General features: G+C 40.9%; 2 protein-coding genes across 2 annotated transcripts in view; one reads left to right on the top strand and one right to left on the bottom strand.

The window, feature by feature from the left end:
- Positions 1–10336, top strand: part of ctnnal1 (catenin (cadherin-associated protein), alpha-like 1) — a 51550-nt gene extending 41214 nt beyond the window's left edge. The window contains exons 8-19 of the mRNA XM_020631693.3: positions 607–693; positions 971–1129; positions 1245–1337; positions 3148–3298; positions 4211–4248; positions 4336–4386; positions 5322–5476; positions 5784–5832; positions 6391–6447; positions 7583–7702; positions 8276–8359; positions 8734–10336. Coding sequence (XP_020487349.1) covers positions 607–693; positions 971–1129; positions 1245–1337; positions 3148–3298; positions 4211–4248; positions 4336–4386; positions 5322–5476; positions 5784–5832; positions 6391–6447; positions 7583–7702; positions 8276–8359; positions 8734–8904 — 1215 coding nt within the window. The 3' untranslated portion in view covers positions 8905–10336. The remainder of the gene's footprint in view (positions 1–606; positions 694–970; positions 1130–1244; positions 1338–3147; positions 3299–4210; positions 4249–4335; positions 4387–5321; positions 5477–5783; positions 5833–6390; positions 6448–7582; positions 7703–8275; positions 8360–8733) is intronic.
- abitram (actin binding transcription modulator) lies at positions 10324–12172 on the bottom strand. Its single transcript, XM_020631694.3, has 6 exons — positions 11982–12172; positions 11808–11859; positions 11316–11445; positions 11157–11233; positions 11005–11074; positions 10324–10790 (listed from the first exon to the last, which is right to left on the bottom strand). Exons 1-6 carry the CDS (start codon positions 12061–12063, stop codon positions 10653–10655), a joined length of 549 nt encoding a protein of 182 aa, XP_020487350.2. The 5' UTR covers positions 12064–12172; the 3' UTR covers positions 10324–10652.
- Positions 12173–16783: the final 4611 nt, after the last annotated feature.

Genomic DNA, 16783 nt, shown 5'->3' with positions numbered 1-16783 from the left:
TTGTCTGCTCTCTTTCTATTCACACTTTCTGCTCCTCACTGGAGCAGCAGCGCTTAATGGCCTGCCTGAATAACCATCTCTTTAACCGTCTTGTAGCCTTTCAGCAGAGTTTCCATAACTCCTGCCTCTGTAACAAACAAATTTATAAAAACACAAGCCGTTATTGAATTGCAGTTTTCATTGTAAATATGTTTTTCAGTGTGTTTGGAATGCCGTTGTATGGTTGTGCTTCATCTTGTCTTTGCAATTCAAGGTCACTTGAGAAAAAAGAACAGAAAATAAACTTGTTTTTAAATGTATTTCATTTTGGGTGTTCTGCCCACATCCAATTTGTCTTTTTTTTTTATATCTGTAATGTGTCAGGTGAAGCTGAATTTGTATTTTTTCCCCTGAATGAACTCAAGAAGTATGAAATATATTTCTTCATGAAATCACAAGTTTGAAGTCTCATTTTACAAAACCCTAGACCCTGACTTCATTTCTTTTTTCAGATGAATTGTCCTACTCCTCTATGTGACACTGCAGGTTGGTGTGTGGGTCCTGTTGCACACTGGGTCTGGCCTCATGTTTTATTCTTCTCTTCCTTCCTCTGTCTCTCTGGAGCAGCAGTCTGTCCACGCCAAAGAGGCCACAGAGGACATGGAGGTGTCCATCCTGAAGACCTGCCAGAGCGTCAATGACCTCAGACGTGAGGTGAGGTGCAGTCTGTCTGAGCTCTGAGCCTGAAAGATTTTTCTCAGTTACAGAGAGACATGAAAGTCTTCCTGGAATTCTGGGTCTCTTTGACACATCACTCCTCAGCTTACCTGCTGTCTCTGTCACCTCAACAATGTCACCTCTTGCTCTTCTTCCTCAAAACCCTCACTCTTTCATGCCTCTCACTCATCCTTCCTTCACTTGTGTTTTCTCTAGCCTCCTTCAATCCCTCCTCTTTTTTATTCTCCAATCTAATCTTTGTTTCCTCCTCCAGCTCCATAAGGTTGCGGTGGGTCGTGCAACAGACTTGCTGAAAGTACACGGGGAGCAGTTGCCTCTCCGGGCTCTCAAAGCTGCAGGCGCTGAGGGGAACCTTGAGACGGTGGCGGAGTATTCACGCAAGCTCACCGAGCAGAAGGAGCAGCTGGTGGAGGTAAGCTGGTCTGGTTCACGTTTTATATATTTAATAAAGAATTTAATGTATTAATTTCCTCATGTTGAAAACTCAGGAGCAGCCAGAGTTAATCATTCTTCCTTCCTGATTCCAGACGTGTCGGCTGCTGTGCCATGTGTCAGGGTCTGAGCCTCTGGAGATCACCTGCATACACGCTGAGGAGACCTTCCATGTTATTGGTCCACAGGTAACTTTAACCTTCTTACTTAAATGTCATACCCCATTGAATGTACTGTATGTGTAAATGGCTGAAAACAGGCCACAGTTTTGCTTTAATTCAACCTGAAATGCAATTCATTCCATTCAATGCATGGAGAAAAGTCACACAGGTCTCTCTCAGATTGTCAACTTCCCCGTTCCTTTCTCTGTCCTCCGCCCATTCCGGGTTACTTGGCCTCTCCTTCCTTACCTCTTGGAAGGGCCTCTTGTCTTCTTAACCTGGGGCCTCCAAAGTTAGCTAAAACCACCACTGCATACAGAATAGCTGAGAGAAAAGACAAATTAGCTCATGTGTCCTCTGTCCACCTCCTACACCTGCCGTCCATCCAGGAAGGCCGAAGGCATGATTTCCGCCTCGTCTCCCACGTCTAATTATGTTTGCGCTTGGAAATCGCCCATGCCAATAATTACCCAGCGATGTAGAGCGTCCTGATCCTGCGGCGCTAATGTCAGTCCCCGCATGACTCTGCAGTAATGACTCCGCTCCTAAGGTCAAAGATCAGCCAATCAATAACGCTGCGGCGTGGGGGTTGGTGCTGGGGATATGTCTCTGAGTCTGCACAAACGAATAGTGGGGTGGCCCGGAGGGTAATTGGCTATTAAATAGTACACTGGAGAGGAGGAGTGTGTGTTTGTTGTGGTGTGTGTTTGTGTAAGTATGGCTACACGTATGTTAGTGTGATTTTTTTAAGCGGTTAGAAATCTAAAAAGGAAACTAAACTTGACTGTTACATGTGTTTCAGACTAATATAGTGAACCATGCTCCAGTGACGCTGAACTGTTCTTATTACCCTGAATGTCGTTATGATGTCATTTTTATCTTAACGTCTTGAAGGCTGAGTGCTTTATGTGTCGAGTCATCCTGATTGAAAATGCATTTCTTATGACTGTGTCTGAACATGTTCACAGATTTTAACAAGCTGTAACCATGACTACAGTAGTTCGACAGAGATATTGATACTGAATGTTGATCAGGATGTGCAGTAATCACTTTGATTAGTCGTAAGAGTAGAAAAGCTATATACAAGCTCTAGTCCATTTACCATTAGTATGTATCTTTAGAAACAAGGATCTGGTATTTTTATCATTTTCACAGGCCGTTGTCCCACCACAGAAAAGTTACTCACATGAGGCCGTCCTAACAAGTTCTATGACCCAGTCCCCATGGGAGTAAAGTCTGTCTACCCACAGTTATCGCTGGCTGTATCACTTCCTTGGTTCACTATTGATGGGACACTAAGCACGTTAAGCCTGAGAGGGAATTTAAAATCCTCTCTAGAAATCTCCTTTGTACAACTGTGGATTTGTTCAGAATAGTTTATGTAGGGGACAGTAACGATTACAACACTTGCAGATGTAATGAGTGTAACTGTAGATCAAGTGATTTGGACCCTTCAGAGAGCTGAAAGCTGTTTTACTGTCTGGCTGTGCTAATGTTGATTAAAGTCTCAAGTGTTATTAAAGCCTAGAGAAATGGTAGAATGCTTTCAGAAATGAAACAGGCTTACCAAGCTTGAACCATGTGGAAACATTAACAGAAGATGAATGAATAACTTAGGGTTTCTTACTGCTAGTGTTATTGTCTGTATAAAGTCAGTTTGAAATGGGTGACAGCTTTCAGTCTTGTACTTAAATTAAGTGTTAGGAAGTGTACCCTCTGAGTTCTGGACTATTATTCCACATCATGTTGTTCTTTCAAAGCATTTCAGTAGTTACAGATCAACTTTTTAAAAAACATGACTTTCCTTAAGTGCCATGTTTTCCTCACTCTTGCTCAGATCATCTCTGCGGCCCAGACTCTGGCTCTGCACCCGTCCAGTAAGATCGCTAAGGAGAACCTGGAGGTGTTCTGCGAGGCCTGGGAGTCGCAGCTCTGTGACATGGCCCTGCTGCTGAGGGAGATCAATGATGTGTTTGAAGGCAGACGAGGTGTGTTTTTAGCTCAGTGAACAGATACCTGTGTGCATTAGTACAGGAGGAACAGAAGCAGAAGTGACTGCAGGTGTAAAAATGCTGTTAAAGGTATTTCAGCCTGAAAGAATTGAATTCTCTCTCTTAAAAAAAAACATAAACTTCAGTACAGTTAACAAAAGTCAAGGAAAAAGAAGCAGCATGCACATGGCTTTTTACAGTTAGGCATGCAGATGGAGGGAGTGTTTTGAAAAGGGAACTATGCGTTTGCCTCCCTCTCTCTTTTTCACATTGCACCATTCACCTGAAGTGTGCAGTAAATATCATGAACAGACAGTAATGATTTGCATCTAGTCAACATTTTTATTTTTTGATCAGGGAACATGGGCTGCAAGTCCTCTCACAGACTGTCAGTCTGAGCAATCTCAGAGACAGGCGAAATGTGTTTTTGCAGATTGCTGAGATGGGTTTGCCCTCAACTTTGTGACTTGCAAATAAAATGCAGTAAATATTTTTGAAGTGCAGCCCAGTGAGGTGAAAGAATCCCGTCCGTCACACATTTATATTCCCATGAAGGAAAAAGTGCTGTGATAAAATGTAAAAACAAAGATTGAGATCTAAGATTGAGATTTGCTGTTATTATATCCGTCTATGAACATGGCCGTAGAGTTTATTTCTTGTAGGAGACTAAAGGGAATCAAGCTGTTTGTGTTTTTGAAAATGATGAAAATGTGTCAAGGGTGCACGGTGATAAAAGCAAAACGATGTCATTACCATAATTACTCAATCAACATGGCTGCCACCCTCATTTTCTTGATACATTGTTGATATTGGTGCAGCAGTTTGAATAGAAAAAAAACAAAGTGTCATGTTGTGCTTTTATCCTTGTGACCTTGTGTTCATGTCATCACAATCCCTCTCTCCCTTTAGGAGACAAACGACCATATTTGTCACTTCCCAGACCTGGGGTGAGTATCACAGCATCCGTCCTCATGAATATTACTGTGACTAAATGATCGGATTAATCTGATGAATGCCGCTCTCTTTTCCCACAGAAACTGTCGGCTAACCTGAAGACTGCCAAGGCTGTCAAGTTGGATGCAGAGGTAGTACACGCCATAAACCCCTGTGCCTTTCAGAACAATGCATCATGCCACATCTGGTGCCAGCTGTTCTGACAGCAGTGCATTCATCTTTTGGAGATTTCTGTGTCACCTCGTCTGAAGAATTGATGGTTTTTGAATGGTAAAAAGGCAGCAATTCTGCTGGAGTCACAGCTCCACCGCGACAGGAAGCAGAATTATGCTGATAAGGAACTTCTCAGAGTGTTAAAGGGATAGTTCGATATTTTTGAAGTGGGGTTGTATGAGGTAATTGTCTGTAGTAAGTATATAAGCCGTCTGAGATGTTTGTCGACTCAGCTCCTCTAATGAGGAACTGAAAGGAGTTCAGGGAATGAAGCTAGGCCGTACATCGTAGCAGACGGGTATGTTTGCTGCATGTGAATTAGCTCATTTTAAGAAATAACAAAGTTGGGGTAAATGTAGGCTGTATTGAAAAAATTCCAAGCGCTTAACTTTTCCGCTTGCGAGCCCCTTTGGGTTTGTTTTTTTTGTTTTTAATTTGTAGCAAACAAATCAAATGCATTTAGATTGAAAACAACTCTCAACACAATGACTACCTTTTTAATTGCATGATATACTTTATCCTCTGTCTTTATCCTGTCTTTCCTTTAGATCATTTTAAGCAGCTGTTACTTCAGTCAGGTTGCTGTTATCCTTTTTTATTTCCAACAGAACTCGAAATAAAGAAACAACATATCTATCAGTCATATGACCAGGAGGTATACTTCAAATAAAAAAGGGATGGACCTAAAGTAAAGCTAATGAACAAAACCTGTCCGATCCTCTATTGTATATCGATAACTCAGTTTAGTCGATGCAACATAGTTTTCATTTTACTGCGTACATGTCATCTTGACACCATAACATTCAACCTTTTTCTCGTAGATCAACTTTTTTTTGCATGTGTGTTTGTGCAGGAGCAGACGAGCATGGCCAAGCTGGGCCTGGAGCTGCGTCTTCTGTCGTCTGATGTGGACACAGAGGTGGAGAAGTGGGAGGAGCAGGAGCACGAGATCGTCCGACAGAGCCAGAGCCTGGCCAGCATGGCTTACAACATGCACCTGTTCACCAGGTAACCCAACAGCAGCGCACACTGCAAAAACACACTCGTGCTTCGATCACATATCTGCAGCCTGTCACATGCATTCCAGAGCTCAGCACTTTAAAGCCTCTTAAACTTGCACATGCATCTCCTTAGAGGCCCTATTGGTACTTACCAAACATATTTTGAGGCCCTTGAAGAGTACATGACTCATACTGACAGTAAAATCGTTGCGGTTCTTCTAAGTAACACTGATTGTAAATGACTGTGGATGTGTCTTGGTGCTCATCCATCTCTCATTGTCCTCGTTTTCTGTGTTCCCATATTGATTCCCCAGAGGGGAGGGGCTGCTGAAAACAACACTGGATCTTTTTCATCAAGCTGAGGTACGTGCGTTCAAATCCACTAATCTCTCCTTTTCTCCACCTCCTGTTCGGTCTTCTTCCTGATTTATCGAAGATGCAAATGAATACATCTGTTGTTCCATTCAGCTGAATACAACACTGGGCATGGTGGATCAATGGGAAAATGCCAGTGATCCTTTATTGACTTTCACACCTCACAGCTCTGATAGGACAGTGCTGCCACTTTGGACATTAAGTGCTTACAAACGAGGTTGCGTGGCAGAAGTGTATCTTATTGAATTAGGATCATTGCCGGTGATGCACAGTATTTGTAGAATCAGGGTCCAAAATGTCAGCCGGGATTTATTGCAGCTGGGTTAGTATTCAGCTGAGGAAGATAAGAGAGGAAGAGGAATGATAGTGGAAGGAGAGGGGAAGCATAAAGAAAAGGAGAGCCAAGACAAAATAAGGTTTAGAACTTTATTTACTGATCCTGCTTTGACCTTGCTATGGAACCTCTTCCTGGTGGAAGGTAGAGGAATTGTGATTTTGCTTTTGTTTGTGTAAAAATGTGTCTTTTTTTTCTGACTCACTCTTCAGGTTCTCTCTGAGGAGGGGCTCCAGCTGTGCTCTTCTCTCCGCACTTTCTCCACTCAGGTGAATACTAAGAGCAATAAATCTCTCTTGAAAACACACACATGCGCATGCACACACACACACACACACACACACACAGAGTTTAAGGATGAATCATAAATCACAATGTTCCTACTTTGCCATTTTAAATGTTTTTGCACATGAAGCACTAAGAGAAAGACATTTATTACACCCACCGGATTGAAGATTGAAACTTTGTAGAGATTAAAAATCAAGAAATATCTTCATTCGATACAGATTAAAGTAAGATGAAGAAACGCGAACAGAAATAAAAAACCCTCTTCATTGTTTTTGCACAGGTTGAGCTGCTCCCCTTTTGTATTCATACACACACATAGTGACACCTGTGCCCCAACCTATGATACGCCTGTCATACACACACACCCATATCACCCATCCTGACATGCCCCCACGCTGCCAGGCCGGCCTTATAAATCATGAAGCGAGAGCAGGAAATTAATCCTGTCAAACACTTTCACCATCTTCTTATTTGTCCTCTCTGAGCTGTGATCCAAACATAGAAACAAAACAAAAACAAACCTCCATGCCCTACTCTTCTTGCCCTCCACTAACTTCGTCCTCAGGTTTTTCAAAGTTTAATTAAAAGGCTCTCTTTGACAGCCATTAACGACCACCATTTGTCAGCGCTGCGTGTGTAGGTGTGTAGGTGTGTCTGGTAGGTGTGTATGTTGTGAGTGTGTGGAGGAGGAGGGTTGGGGAGTCATTCATAACCCAGCTCCTCAACTGGCCGCACACTTTCTGATTAATTACATTCAACAAAAAAAGCTGCTAATGGAGTCCCTCTTTGTTTTTTGGGTCACTGGTGGCATGTTGCTGAAGTAGATTGACAGCCCCCGTGACTGAGATTTAGGGATTAGCTCAGCTTGGTAACAGACTTAAACTGTAGATCATGACCTGGCTGTTGTTTAAGGATTATATCAAATAACCCTTAAATTTGATTTATTTCATCCTCTTGTTTTTTCTCCTTTTGATGCTTGATTTGTTTTAAAAAAAAACAAAAAACTGTTGTAACTCCAGGATATCAATCATGTCAGTATTTGTCTCCCTCTTTAATACTCCTTTAAGTGTCTCTGCTGTTGTGAAAGCTTATCCACTTTTCGTCTTTCTGTTCCAGCTGGTTGACGAGGAGAAGTCTGCGGTGGTGACAGAGATAGACAAACTGGTGGCTTTGTGCCAACAGCTGCAGATGGGGGCAAAGACCCCTGTGCAGGGCAAGACTGCCACCTTCCAGAAGGTACCCACACTACGCTCGTGTCTCTTTGTGTGTTATGTTTGTATTTACACTTTTCTTTCCTTGTTTGTTGGAACCGCTTCACATTGAATGTACAGAAGATCCTTTTTTGTACATTTTGAAAGGTTGGCTTGAGCCACATCAAAACTACATATCTAACACCGAACATAATTCCCTAGCTGCCTAAGATGTGATCTTTGATCTGCGAGTAACACCATTATGGAACACAGGATGTCAGATAAATGACTGTGTGAGGATACATGAACATTAGAGCAGGGATTAGCTCACCTTGAATCTAAAGACAGACGTGACAGAAAAACATTTCCTCTGATATTAGTTCGCTCCCATCCCTTTGTCTTAAATCTCATGAAAATGTGCCTGTAGGGGGGATGCTACAGCAGATCAAGAAATGTTGTTATATATTAAATGCTGTGTAGATGGGGATGATGAGAGTGTGATATTGGAAGGCTGCTAGCTCGATGTGTTTGCATGTTTGTGCATTCTTACTCAAAGCTTTACTCATCCTACCCTCTTTAATCTCCTTTTTTTTTTGTCATTTCCTTTCTATGCGTCAAGGTGGACTCATCCATTCAGACGACCAGGAGTATCTTGACGGTCGTCCTCGCCCTCCTCCCGGTTTGTAACAAGCTCAACAGAAAGGTGATTGAACAGGGTCTTGCTCTTTTATATTTTCACAAGCTAATCGCTAACTTTGTTTGTCTGGTGGTTGATGCTCAACATGGTCTTTTTTAAGACTGAAAGCAGGTGCAGCAGAAACTAATACATAGATATGTTACAGTGAAAAGATGCAAAAACACCTCTTTAGAGTTGATGGGAGATGCAGAGTTAATCTTGGTAATCATATGTTTCAGTGTTGATAAAAAAAATGTTCATCATGGCAACTTGAAATGTTGTTTCATCTTCCACCTTCTAACTTACATCTTTAAATAAGTGACAGTGGAGTTCAATGATGTCAAAAGAGGAACACTTTTTTTTCTGTCCATTAATCCTAGATTGCTTTTGTCCGTCTACAGTACAAGTCAGAGAGGAGCAGCCTGGGTTCCCCTCAGGACTGGAGAGAGAGGCAGGATGCTTCCACGCCCGTCAAAGAAGACGGAGCTCTCAATAACAAGAACAGCAATGGTTTCGGTGTCAAATCCCTGGAGCAGCACATGGCCGGCCTCAACATCCTGGAGAGCAAATAATCCAGGGGAATGGTCTCCTCTTTTGTCGTCTGGCCTCCCCTTGGAGCAGCACATAGCCAATCTCACCTTTCTGGACGTGTAACCCAGAATATACTTTTATTATTCCCCTCATCCTCATGCACCCACCTGACGTGGGATAGTTTCCAGGGTCAGTAAGAGTTAGTATTTACTGTTAAGTATGGATCTTAAAGTTTACAGATCCAAGCTTTCTGTGCTCAGGAGCAGTTTGTCCCTGGGGTAGATTTTTAACTGTAGTATCAGTTCCACTCCAATCCACCAGATGGAGACAATCAGCCAACACTATGGCGTCACCATTTGCATTGAGCCTCTCTGAAGAGTGTGAGGGGGGGGGGCCTGGGGTAAACCTGATTTTAGAGTCACTTTTATCTTTTCCCTGGACTTTGATTCGAGAAACTTATCAGAAATCAGGAAAGCTCTTCTTGATGCTCAGCCATACATCTGTGTTCACTATGTGCCTCTATGCTTCGTGGTGTACTGTAAACGTGTCGCACATGTAAGCCAAACGGGGGAAAAAAAACAAACAGTGAATATGCTGAGAACCCACCCTGCATGATGCTATCACCAGTCCCTGGTGTTTGAGTCTCTTATGATCGATGTGTCATAGTTTTGTAATGTTAACGTGTTCCGTATTATTAGTCATAATAGTGCATTCTGTGTGTTGATCTCTGGCATTGTAGTCAGCATCTTACTTGGATAAATAAGTATTTCAAAAGTCAAACACATCACGTGAATAATGTCCATTGTCCATAGTGCCATGTTTGTAACAAAGTGCAAAAATCCCAGTTTAATGCCAAATATGATTGTTCTCATGAAGACGCTCTGATCTTCAGCTTGCTACTACTTTGACATAAAAAGCTCTTAAACCTCCAGTGTAAATAACTGGAGACTTGTTTTTATTTGGGCCTGCTTTCTCCTAAAAGTCAGATTATGATTTAGATTTTGGGATGTCAGTATCTTAGTTTATACAGTCCTGGGTATTATTTAATCATATTCTGTGTAGTATGTTTTTCTCCCATAAAAGAAATGAGATAAGATACTGAAGTGGCACCGGAGTCGAACAGAGCCTTGAAGTGTACTTGTTATGAAGACTATCATGATGAAGCTGCCTCGTTGTGTTAAATGCTATACATGTATAATATGGTACTTGAAGCAGAGATATATAAATATATACAACTATTGTATCTTAAGGTTATGACTTTGGTACTAGGGGAGGTTGTGATAATGACTGAAATGAATAAGATGCATTAAGCTTTGTACAGTGTGAGAGCAGCTAAGGATGCTGGGAATTGTAGGGGGAGCTCAGATGTGAAGATAGATATAGTCAGATATAGTTTTGGACCATCTATTCTTTTGACAATTGAAAAAGGTTAGTAAAACTGAGACGTAAAAAATAAACAATATTTTTTCTTAAGTCGTTGTTTGTGTTTATTGACATTGTAGAAAAATAATTACTGACAATGAGATGAGTGGATCAACGGACATTAAAGTAGTTTTTTCATGCTTTCCTCTTTTCAAACTGGGAAAACCAAACAATAAATTAAGAACTCCCAAAAGTTTTGATAATGATTAAAAAAAACAATGTAATAGGCTTGAGGTGCATTTAATGCAACAGTCTCTGAAGTTACCTCACTGTCACTTAACTGGAGAAAATCCTTTCTTCGTCCAACCCGGTCAGAGGGGAAGGATGAGATATCCTCTCAGGAAACGTCGACAGGGTAAGAACTCAGTCAAGAGGGCTGGGATTGGGCAACAGTACGTTTGGAGACGAGGCTCTCGAACTGCTCCCTGCTCAGGAGGTTTTCTGTGATGCTCTTGCTCTCCTCAAACTTTGGCAGGATGACGGCGATGTATCCATCAGTGGATGGCTGTTCAGATAAAACAAGATTACTTTTAGATCAATAGAATGATTTTGATACGACACGCTGCTGCATCATGTGGTACATACAGAACAGTGTAAACATCTTGTAGTCATAAACAACCTGATATCTTACATGAATAGACGTATGAAAGAGAATTCAAGGTGGGAATAAAAACAACATGGTATTGATAAAAAAAAAATAAAAAAAAAACATTATTAACCTTTTCCAGCAGGAGAGACGGTGTTTCTAAAATATTCTCATTGACCTCTAGAAGACGGCCTCGGATGCAGCTATAAAAAGGTAAAAGATTAATGCGACTGATTGAAACACAACATGTTGAATATCCACCAAGAAAATCAGCTTTTCTCTCACCTGTAGATTGTATATTCAGTTTCATCTGTGCATGTTATCCTGCACAGAGGTGCAAAATCCGTGAGAAACTGCCCCCCCTATAATGGAAAAAAAACTAGTTATGAATGTATGATGTAAGAAAGGGGAAAAGTGCACATAGAAAGATGGAGATTTATTTACCCGCTTGGATTTTCCAGACACTTTATTTTTTAATCGACTGCAGCCATTACTGATCTGGTAGTTGATGCTTTTGATTGTCCGGCCATCCTGAAGGATCGGATGAGTGTCTGCTAATGTGACAACACATAATCTACAGAAAACAAATGTCACACACACTGAATGTGGATTACAGGTAAAAGCTGATTCTAACAGGAAGTCTAGTACTTCACATAAAGAGAATTATTCTGAGTGACCAAAATAGAAAAACAAAAATGAAGTTATATGTTCATCAGGCCACTGAAGTCATATTTCTGTGCAGCTTAGTTATACATTTATTTTTGGTCCATTTTTTCTGAAATATCTTTCAACAACAAGCAGCATAAAACTTCACAAAAAAGTCTGCAATTCATTTTTATTTTGTTTTTTTAAATCAGAGTCTGTACTCGTGGTCGCCTCCGTCCTAATGTTCATTATTATCCCCACCTGGTGTTCAATCTGTACTATGAACCTTACCTGTTTGAATGCTGTAAGATGCAGTGGTCCTCACACGATTTCCCCTTCAAATCTAAATTAAAAAAAATATTAATAAAAGTATTTTAATAACCGTGATCTTTCATGCGCTGTGTTGTTATATAATAAACACATTTAGAGATTTCTATTCCGAGGTCTCATGTTTCAGACGTTTACCTGCTCTGTACCATCGTGTGTAATATCGGTCAACAACTGAAGGCGCCTTTACTTCCGTGTCTTTCTCCTCCGCGTCCTCCATCAAAAGCACTTCAAATAAAGGTTAGAAAAGGGACTTAATCAGAGCAGCATTGACGCCTGTTCGCTACTTTATTTGACGGACAGTAAATGACGTGACACAGGGCGGTCCGTCCAACTAACGAGTCCGAAAGTTTCAAGAGCGACTTGGTTCCGTGTCCCTTTGGCTTCTTTTGGGGTTGAAAAGGTGAGTTTGACACTTCAGATGACTAAAGTACATCAAAGTATTGTTTTTAACAGAAGAACAACAAAATGTGTCATTGTTTTTCGATTATTGCAGGATATGCAAAGGAGAAGAAGCAGACTTCTGTCCAAAAGAAGTTGGAAAACTAATTTAACTAACCTTACAGCTGATCTCGACCACCATAGTTTATTAATTAATAATCTTCCGCGCAAACCTCCTCAGTTGTATTTAAATCAGTCTATGATTTAAATACAGTAGCCGTGTGGACAATGGAAGACTGTACAAGTCTATCAAAGCAAGGTTGACTTTGAGTAGGCTTAATGTCAGCATTGTTTATTTCCAAAACAATGCTTCCTGTGCTTTTAAAAAATGAAAGGGCTGTGTGTATATTTGTTATGATAAATAAATCATAGTCTCTGTCTCAACTATTTCCCCCCCGGCTTCTCCTGCATTGACAGCAGAGCAGGGCAGATAAATACCCCTCAGGGGCCTTAAAGACCCTGTTCATTTATTTCACCACATGTCATATTGTCCCATAATGACATTTAATGCATTTAAAAAAAATAGTTTTTGCCAAGTAACACACAATATTGTGGCCCATGTTATAATTCTTGTCCAAATAACTTTGATGAAACTCACACACATTGAACAAATAAAGCTTTACAAGGACAGCTAACTCATTTAATACATGTGTAAATAGCGACCCAGTTTTCTGATATTTTTCAACCAATCAGATAAATTTAATGAAAATATGGACAGAACAAATGAATGGAATGAAACGAACGTGCTTCATAAACTTCCTGACACTTTTTGTTCTGGCATGCATTCACGACCCACTAGAAATGGCTCTGTGTCCCACTTTTGGGTCCTGACCCACCAGTTGAGAACCACTGCTTTAGGCTCCCTTGCAGGATCATGTTGATGTATTACTTCAACTGTAATTAGTTCAGTGTTACGTCCTGCACGTATGTAAGAATCATTTGACACATCTCCCACTAGATGTCAGGCTACTGCTAACAACTAGAGTTCACTACATCGTCGTAGGTCTCAGTGTCTATGATTAGCACTTTATATAACTTTAAAATACAATCTCTGCCTCCAAGATACAGCTAGTGGAGTAGTAGCATGTGATCATCTGTTTAAATTTCCACACATTGACCGCTGTATCATTATTTCCCCTTGTTGGCTCTAATGACTCTCACAGATGGCAGATAGATATCAGTGTGAAGAGTCTGCATCCCGCAGGATTAGGTAATGAAGATGTCTGTCGGGGGGGGGGGGGGTGGATGATGCAAGAATGAAAGATTTGTCCCCTCCCAAGATCTGGCATGTTGCCCCCTTCTGACCCAGACCGACCACATACCGAACATGTCTGGCTCCATGTGCTACTTCAACAATGTGGACAATGCAGAGGGAGCGTTTAAAGGGATTGGTATCCACACGAGGAAGATTAACTAATAATGACTTCATCTTGGTTACATAGCAGAGAAAAAAAAAAGGGAGTGAGAGAGAGCGGCTCTGCTGACTTTTGGGGGCACAAGGAGTCTTCCATGAATTTATTCACCACCACCAGGACTTGGAAAGTTTTGCTGTCAAGATCCCGCTCACTGAGTTTCCATTACTCCTCTGTCTGTGGTAGGCCGCGGTCTGCAATTAATTCAGAGATGAAACATAAAACCATTGTGGAAACAGTGGACACAAAGGATCAGGCACTTTGCAACAAACAATTCTGTCAAAGAGCAGATGCATAAGAGTGCTGCATGGGTGTGGAAAAATGTTTTTAAAACGTTGAAAACAATGTGTCCCTCTGGTGCTCTTCAGTGTGGAGATCCAAATTAGAAGTTGTTGAAGAGGTCTGAGGGATAGTAGATAAAAAGCCTTCATTTCACCAGGGCTACACACTCATAAAAACATGCATGTTTCAGCCATACAGGCTTTCATCAGGGCAGGTGGACACGACTCAAATCATATGATTCAGCAGCTTTACCTGGGATTTCCCCCCCCCCCCCAAACCAAAATCTGTTGCTGTTCAACTGGAGTGAAGATGCTTAATTCCAAAAGTCAGGATTTCTTTCATTAAGAAGGTCACATATACGGCTGTAACTACTTATTATTTTCATTGCAGCTTAAACTGTTGGTTATATACACAATAAACGGATTACCTTAACGCATAACTATGAACAAAATAGTGGGAAAAAAAGCTTAAAGTTACATTTTTGAGTTTGTGAATTGTTGGGTTTTTTTTGTCAGACCTCACAGAGCTCCTAACATTTAAGAACCTAGAATCAGCACGTTTGAAAAACTCTAAACTGACCATTTGATCTTAATTGAGAATCAGTAGATAATAGTCGACCTTCATTTTCTTTTGATCAATTAATCCTTGCAGCCTTTGTCACATTGGGAAAAGGCCATTGAATTGGCAATCTCTCATTGAAAGGTTCCTGTTTGACATCACATCAGGTGACCCCCCCTAGATGTTGGTATTTGCACAAGTGTTTATAATGTGTGTGCATCTGTGTTTATCAGTCTGCTCGTAGACTTATTTGTATCCGTCAATCTGTGTACATTCCTGTCTCTTTACTGATATTGTCGGATTGAAAAAGGTCCGTTTGCTGAGGCATCTCGAGTGTCTCCAGCTGCACAGACCTGTGTGTGTGTGTGTGTGTGTGTGTGTGTGTGTGTGTGTGTGTGTGTGTGTGTGTGTGTGTGTGTGTGTGTGTGTGTGTGTGTGTGTGTGTGTGTGTGTGTGTGTGTGTGTGTGTGTGTGTGTGTGTGTGTGTGTGTGTGTGGCAGTAGCTCCACGTCAGCTACTACTACAGCGAGCAGCTCTTCTTCTTCTCTTGTCTGCTGTTTGGCTCCAGCAGTCTTTTCCTCCTCATGGAAGTATGTTCTCGACGTCTCTCTGTTGCCAGAAAAGAGCCTGATAAGGGAAGTGAATAGCTCTATGATGCCTGCGTGGCTTACATGTTAGGGCAGAAAGTAACAGATTTCCTCCTTTGTGACACATACTTGTCTGAGTGGTATCTGTTTTTGATGCATGTGGAGTGAATTATTTCAAGGGAGCATTTCTTTTGCTAAGTGCTTCATGCAGACGAGCTATCAGTAACGCTTTCAGCACTTTATTAGGAGGGGAATTGCATTGTGGCCAGGCTCGCCCTCAGAGTCTCATCATTCAAAAAAATGTTGAGGAAAATATCGAGAGAATTGGCTGCAGCTAGAGATCCTGCCTGTCTTTTCCTGGAAAGCATAGAGGAAAAGACACACCTGCTTTTGCCATTCAACCGAATCAGATTGAGTCATATGCTGCCAAAATGCACATTTAAACCTTCCTGATTCAATGGTATGTGCAGTGAGATTAAAAGAAAGTGGACCTAGGTATTTCAGGGTGAAGATCAGGGTGGGGGGTGTATAATGTTCTCACAGAAAAATGATTTGGTTTAAGTGAAAGCATTCAAAATGTCACAGTGGACTGATTGAAACTTATGTCACAGGTTGCATAATTTCACTTTCCATTGAAAAGGTTAAGATGGAAAATCTGGGAGTTTCAGTTCCTGACTGTTGCTCTGAATCTGCGGCAAAAGTTTCATGTCTTCAGAGTGGCGGCATCACTCAAATAAACTGGCCCCACATCAAGTTGTTATTAGCTTTATCTGCGGTGATCAGCGGCCAAAGCTGCAGTCAGTCATGTCAGAGCTGCTCTGTTTTATCTGGCTGCTCTCCAAAGACAGCGAGGTCTGACACTCTGAGATGTGCTACTCGATCATTCAAATTTATGATCTGTAACTTTATTTGAAACACACTTCAGCACAAGACTGTTTTCTACAAGTGGTGCACACACCCTCTACAGTGGTAGCAATACATAAAGAAGTAACTTCCTAAAGTTCCTGTGAAGAGTTCTTATCTGATAATGGAACACACTGAAATGAATATTGATGCCTCTATATGACCTTCAGAAGTAATCAAGCCCCTCAGAGAGAAGACGGGTTATTTCCATATAGTTATTTTATAAGGCTTTCATAATCTGCTGCAGGGGAGGTTGACACCTCACGACAAAAAGCATCCTGCAGATATAGCTTTTTCACAGTTGAACAATAGTCATTTAAAATACATGATATGAATATAAAAATTATGATTTTTTTCAGAAAATACTACTTACACATGTACCACAGAAAAGATTTACAAAGAGAGAGAAAACAACAGCAAAAATATAGTTATAATGAAACTATAAATGGACCTTCTTTATCCACAGAGGGTTGTAAAATGGACAGAAACCTAAAGTTGTGCTTTAAATAATAGAAAATATAATATATTACGTTTCACTTTGCTCTGCTCCTGTTTCTGATGGATCTAGTGTTTGCATGGCAACAAGACAGATGTATTTAAACCTAAAGATAATTTTTTTCCACTTGAACTTTTTGCTTTATTTGTCTGTCAAAATGTCAAACTATACCTTTAATGATACAGTTACTGTGTATTAAAATGTAGTTCAGTGTTAGTTCCTTAAAGTTGGTATGTAAACATCACATGGTTTGAAGTAGGA

This window comes from Labrus bergylta, chromosome 19, assembly GCF_963930695.1.
Source record: "Labrus bergylta chromosome 19, fLabBer1.1, whole genome shotgun sequence".
In the NCBI taxonomy this organism is placed as follows: domain Eukaryota; kingdom Metazoa; phylum Chordata; class Actinopteri; order Labriformes; family Labridae; genus Labrus; species Labrus bergylta.
The sequence above is the reverse complement of the archived record's forward strand: the minus strand, read 5'-3'. Positions and strand labels throughout refer to the sequence as shown.

Bases quoted from the DNA above. Each gene is read 5' to 3' on its own strand.
- abitram (XM_020631694.3), bottom strand. From the start codon at position 12,063: ATGGAGGACGCGGAGGAGAAAGACACGGAAGTAAAGGCGCCTTCAGTT. The intron at 11,860-11,981 runs GTAAACGTCTGA...TTTTTAATTTAG, and splicing joins CACACGATGGTACAGAGCAG to ATTTGAAGGGGAAATCGTGT. The intron at 11,075-11,156 runs GTGAGAGAAAAG...ACCTTTTTATAG, and splicing joins ACTGAATATACAATCTACAG to CTGCATCCGAGGCCGTCTTC.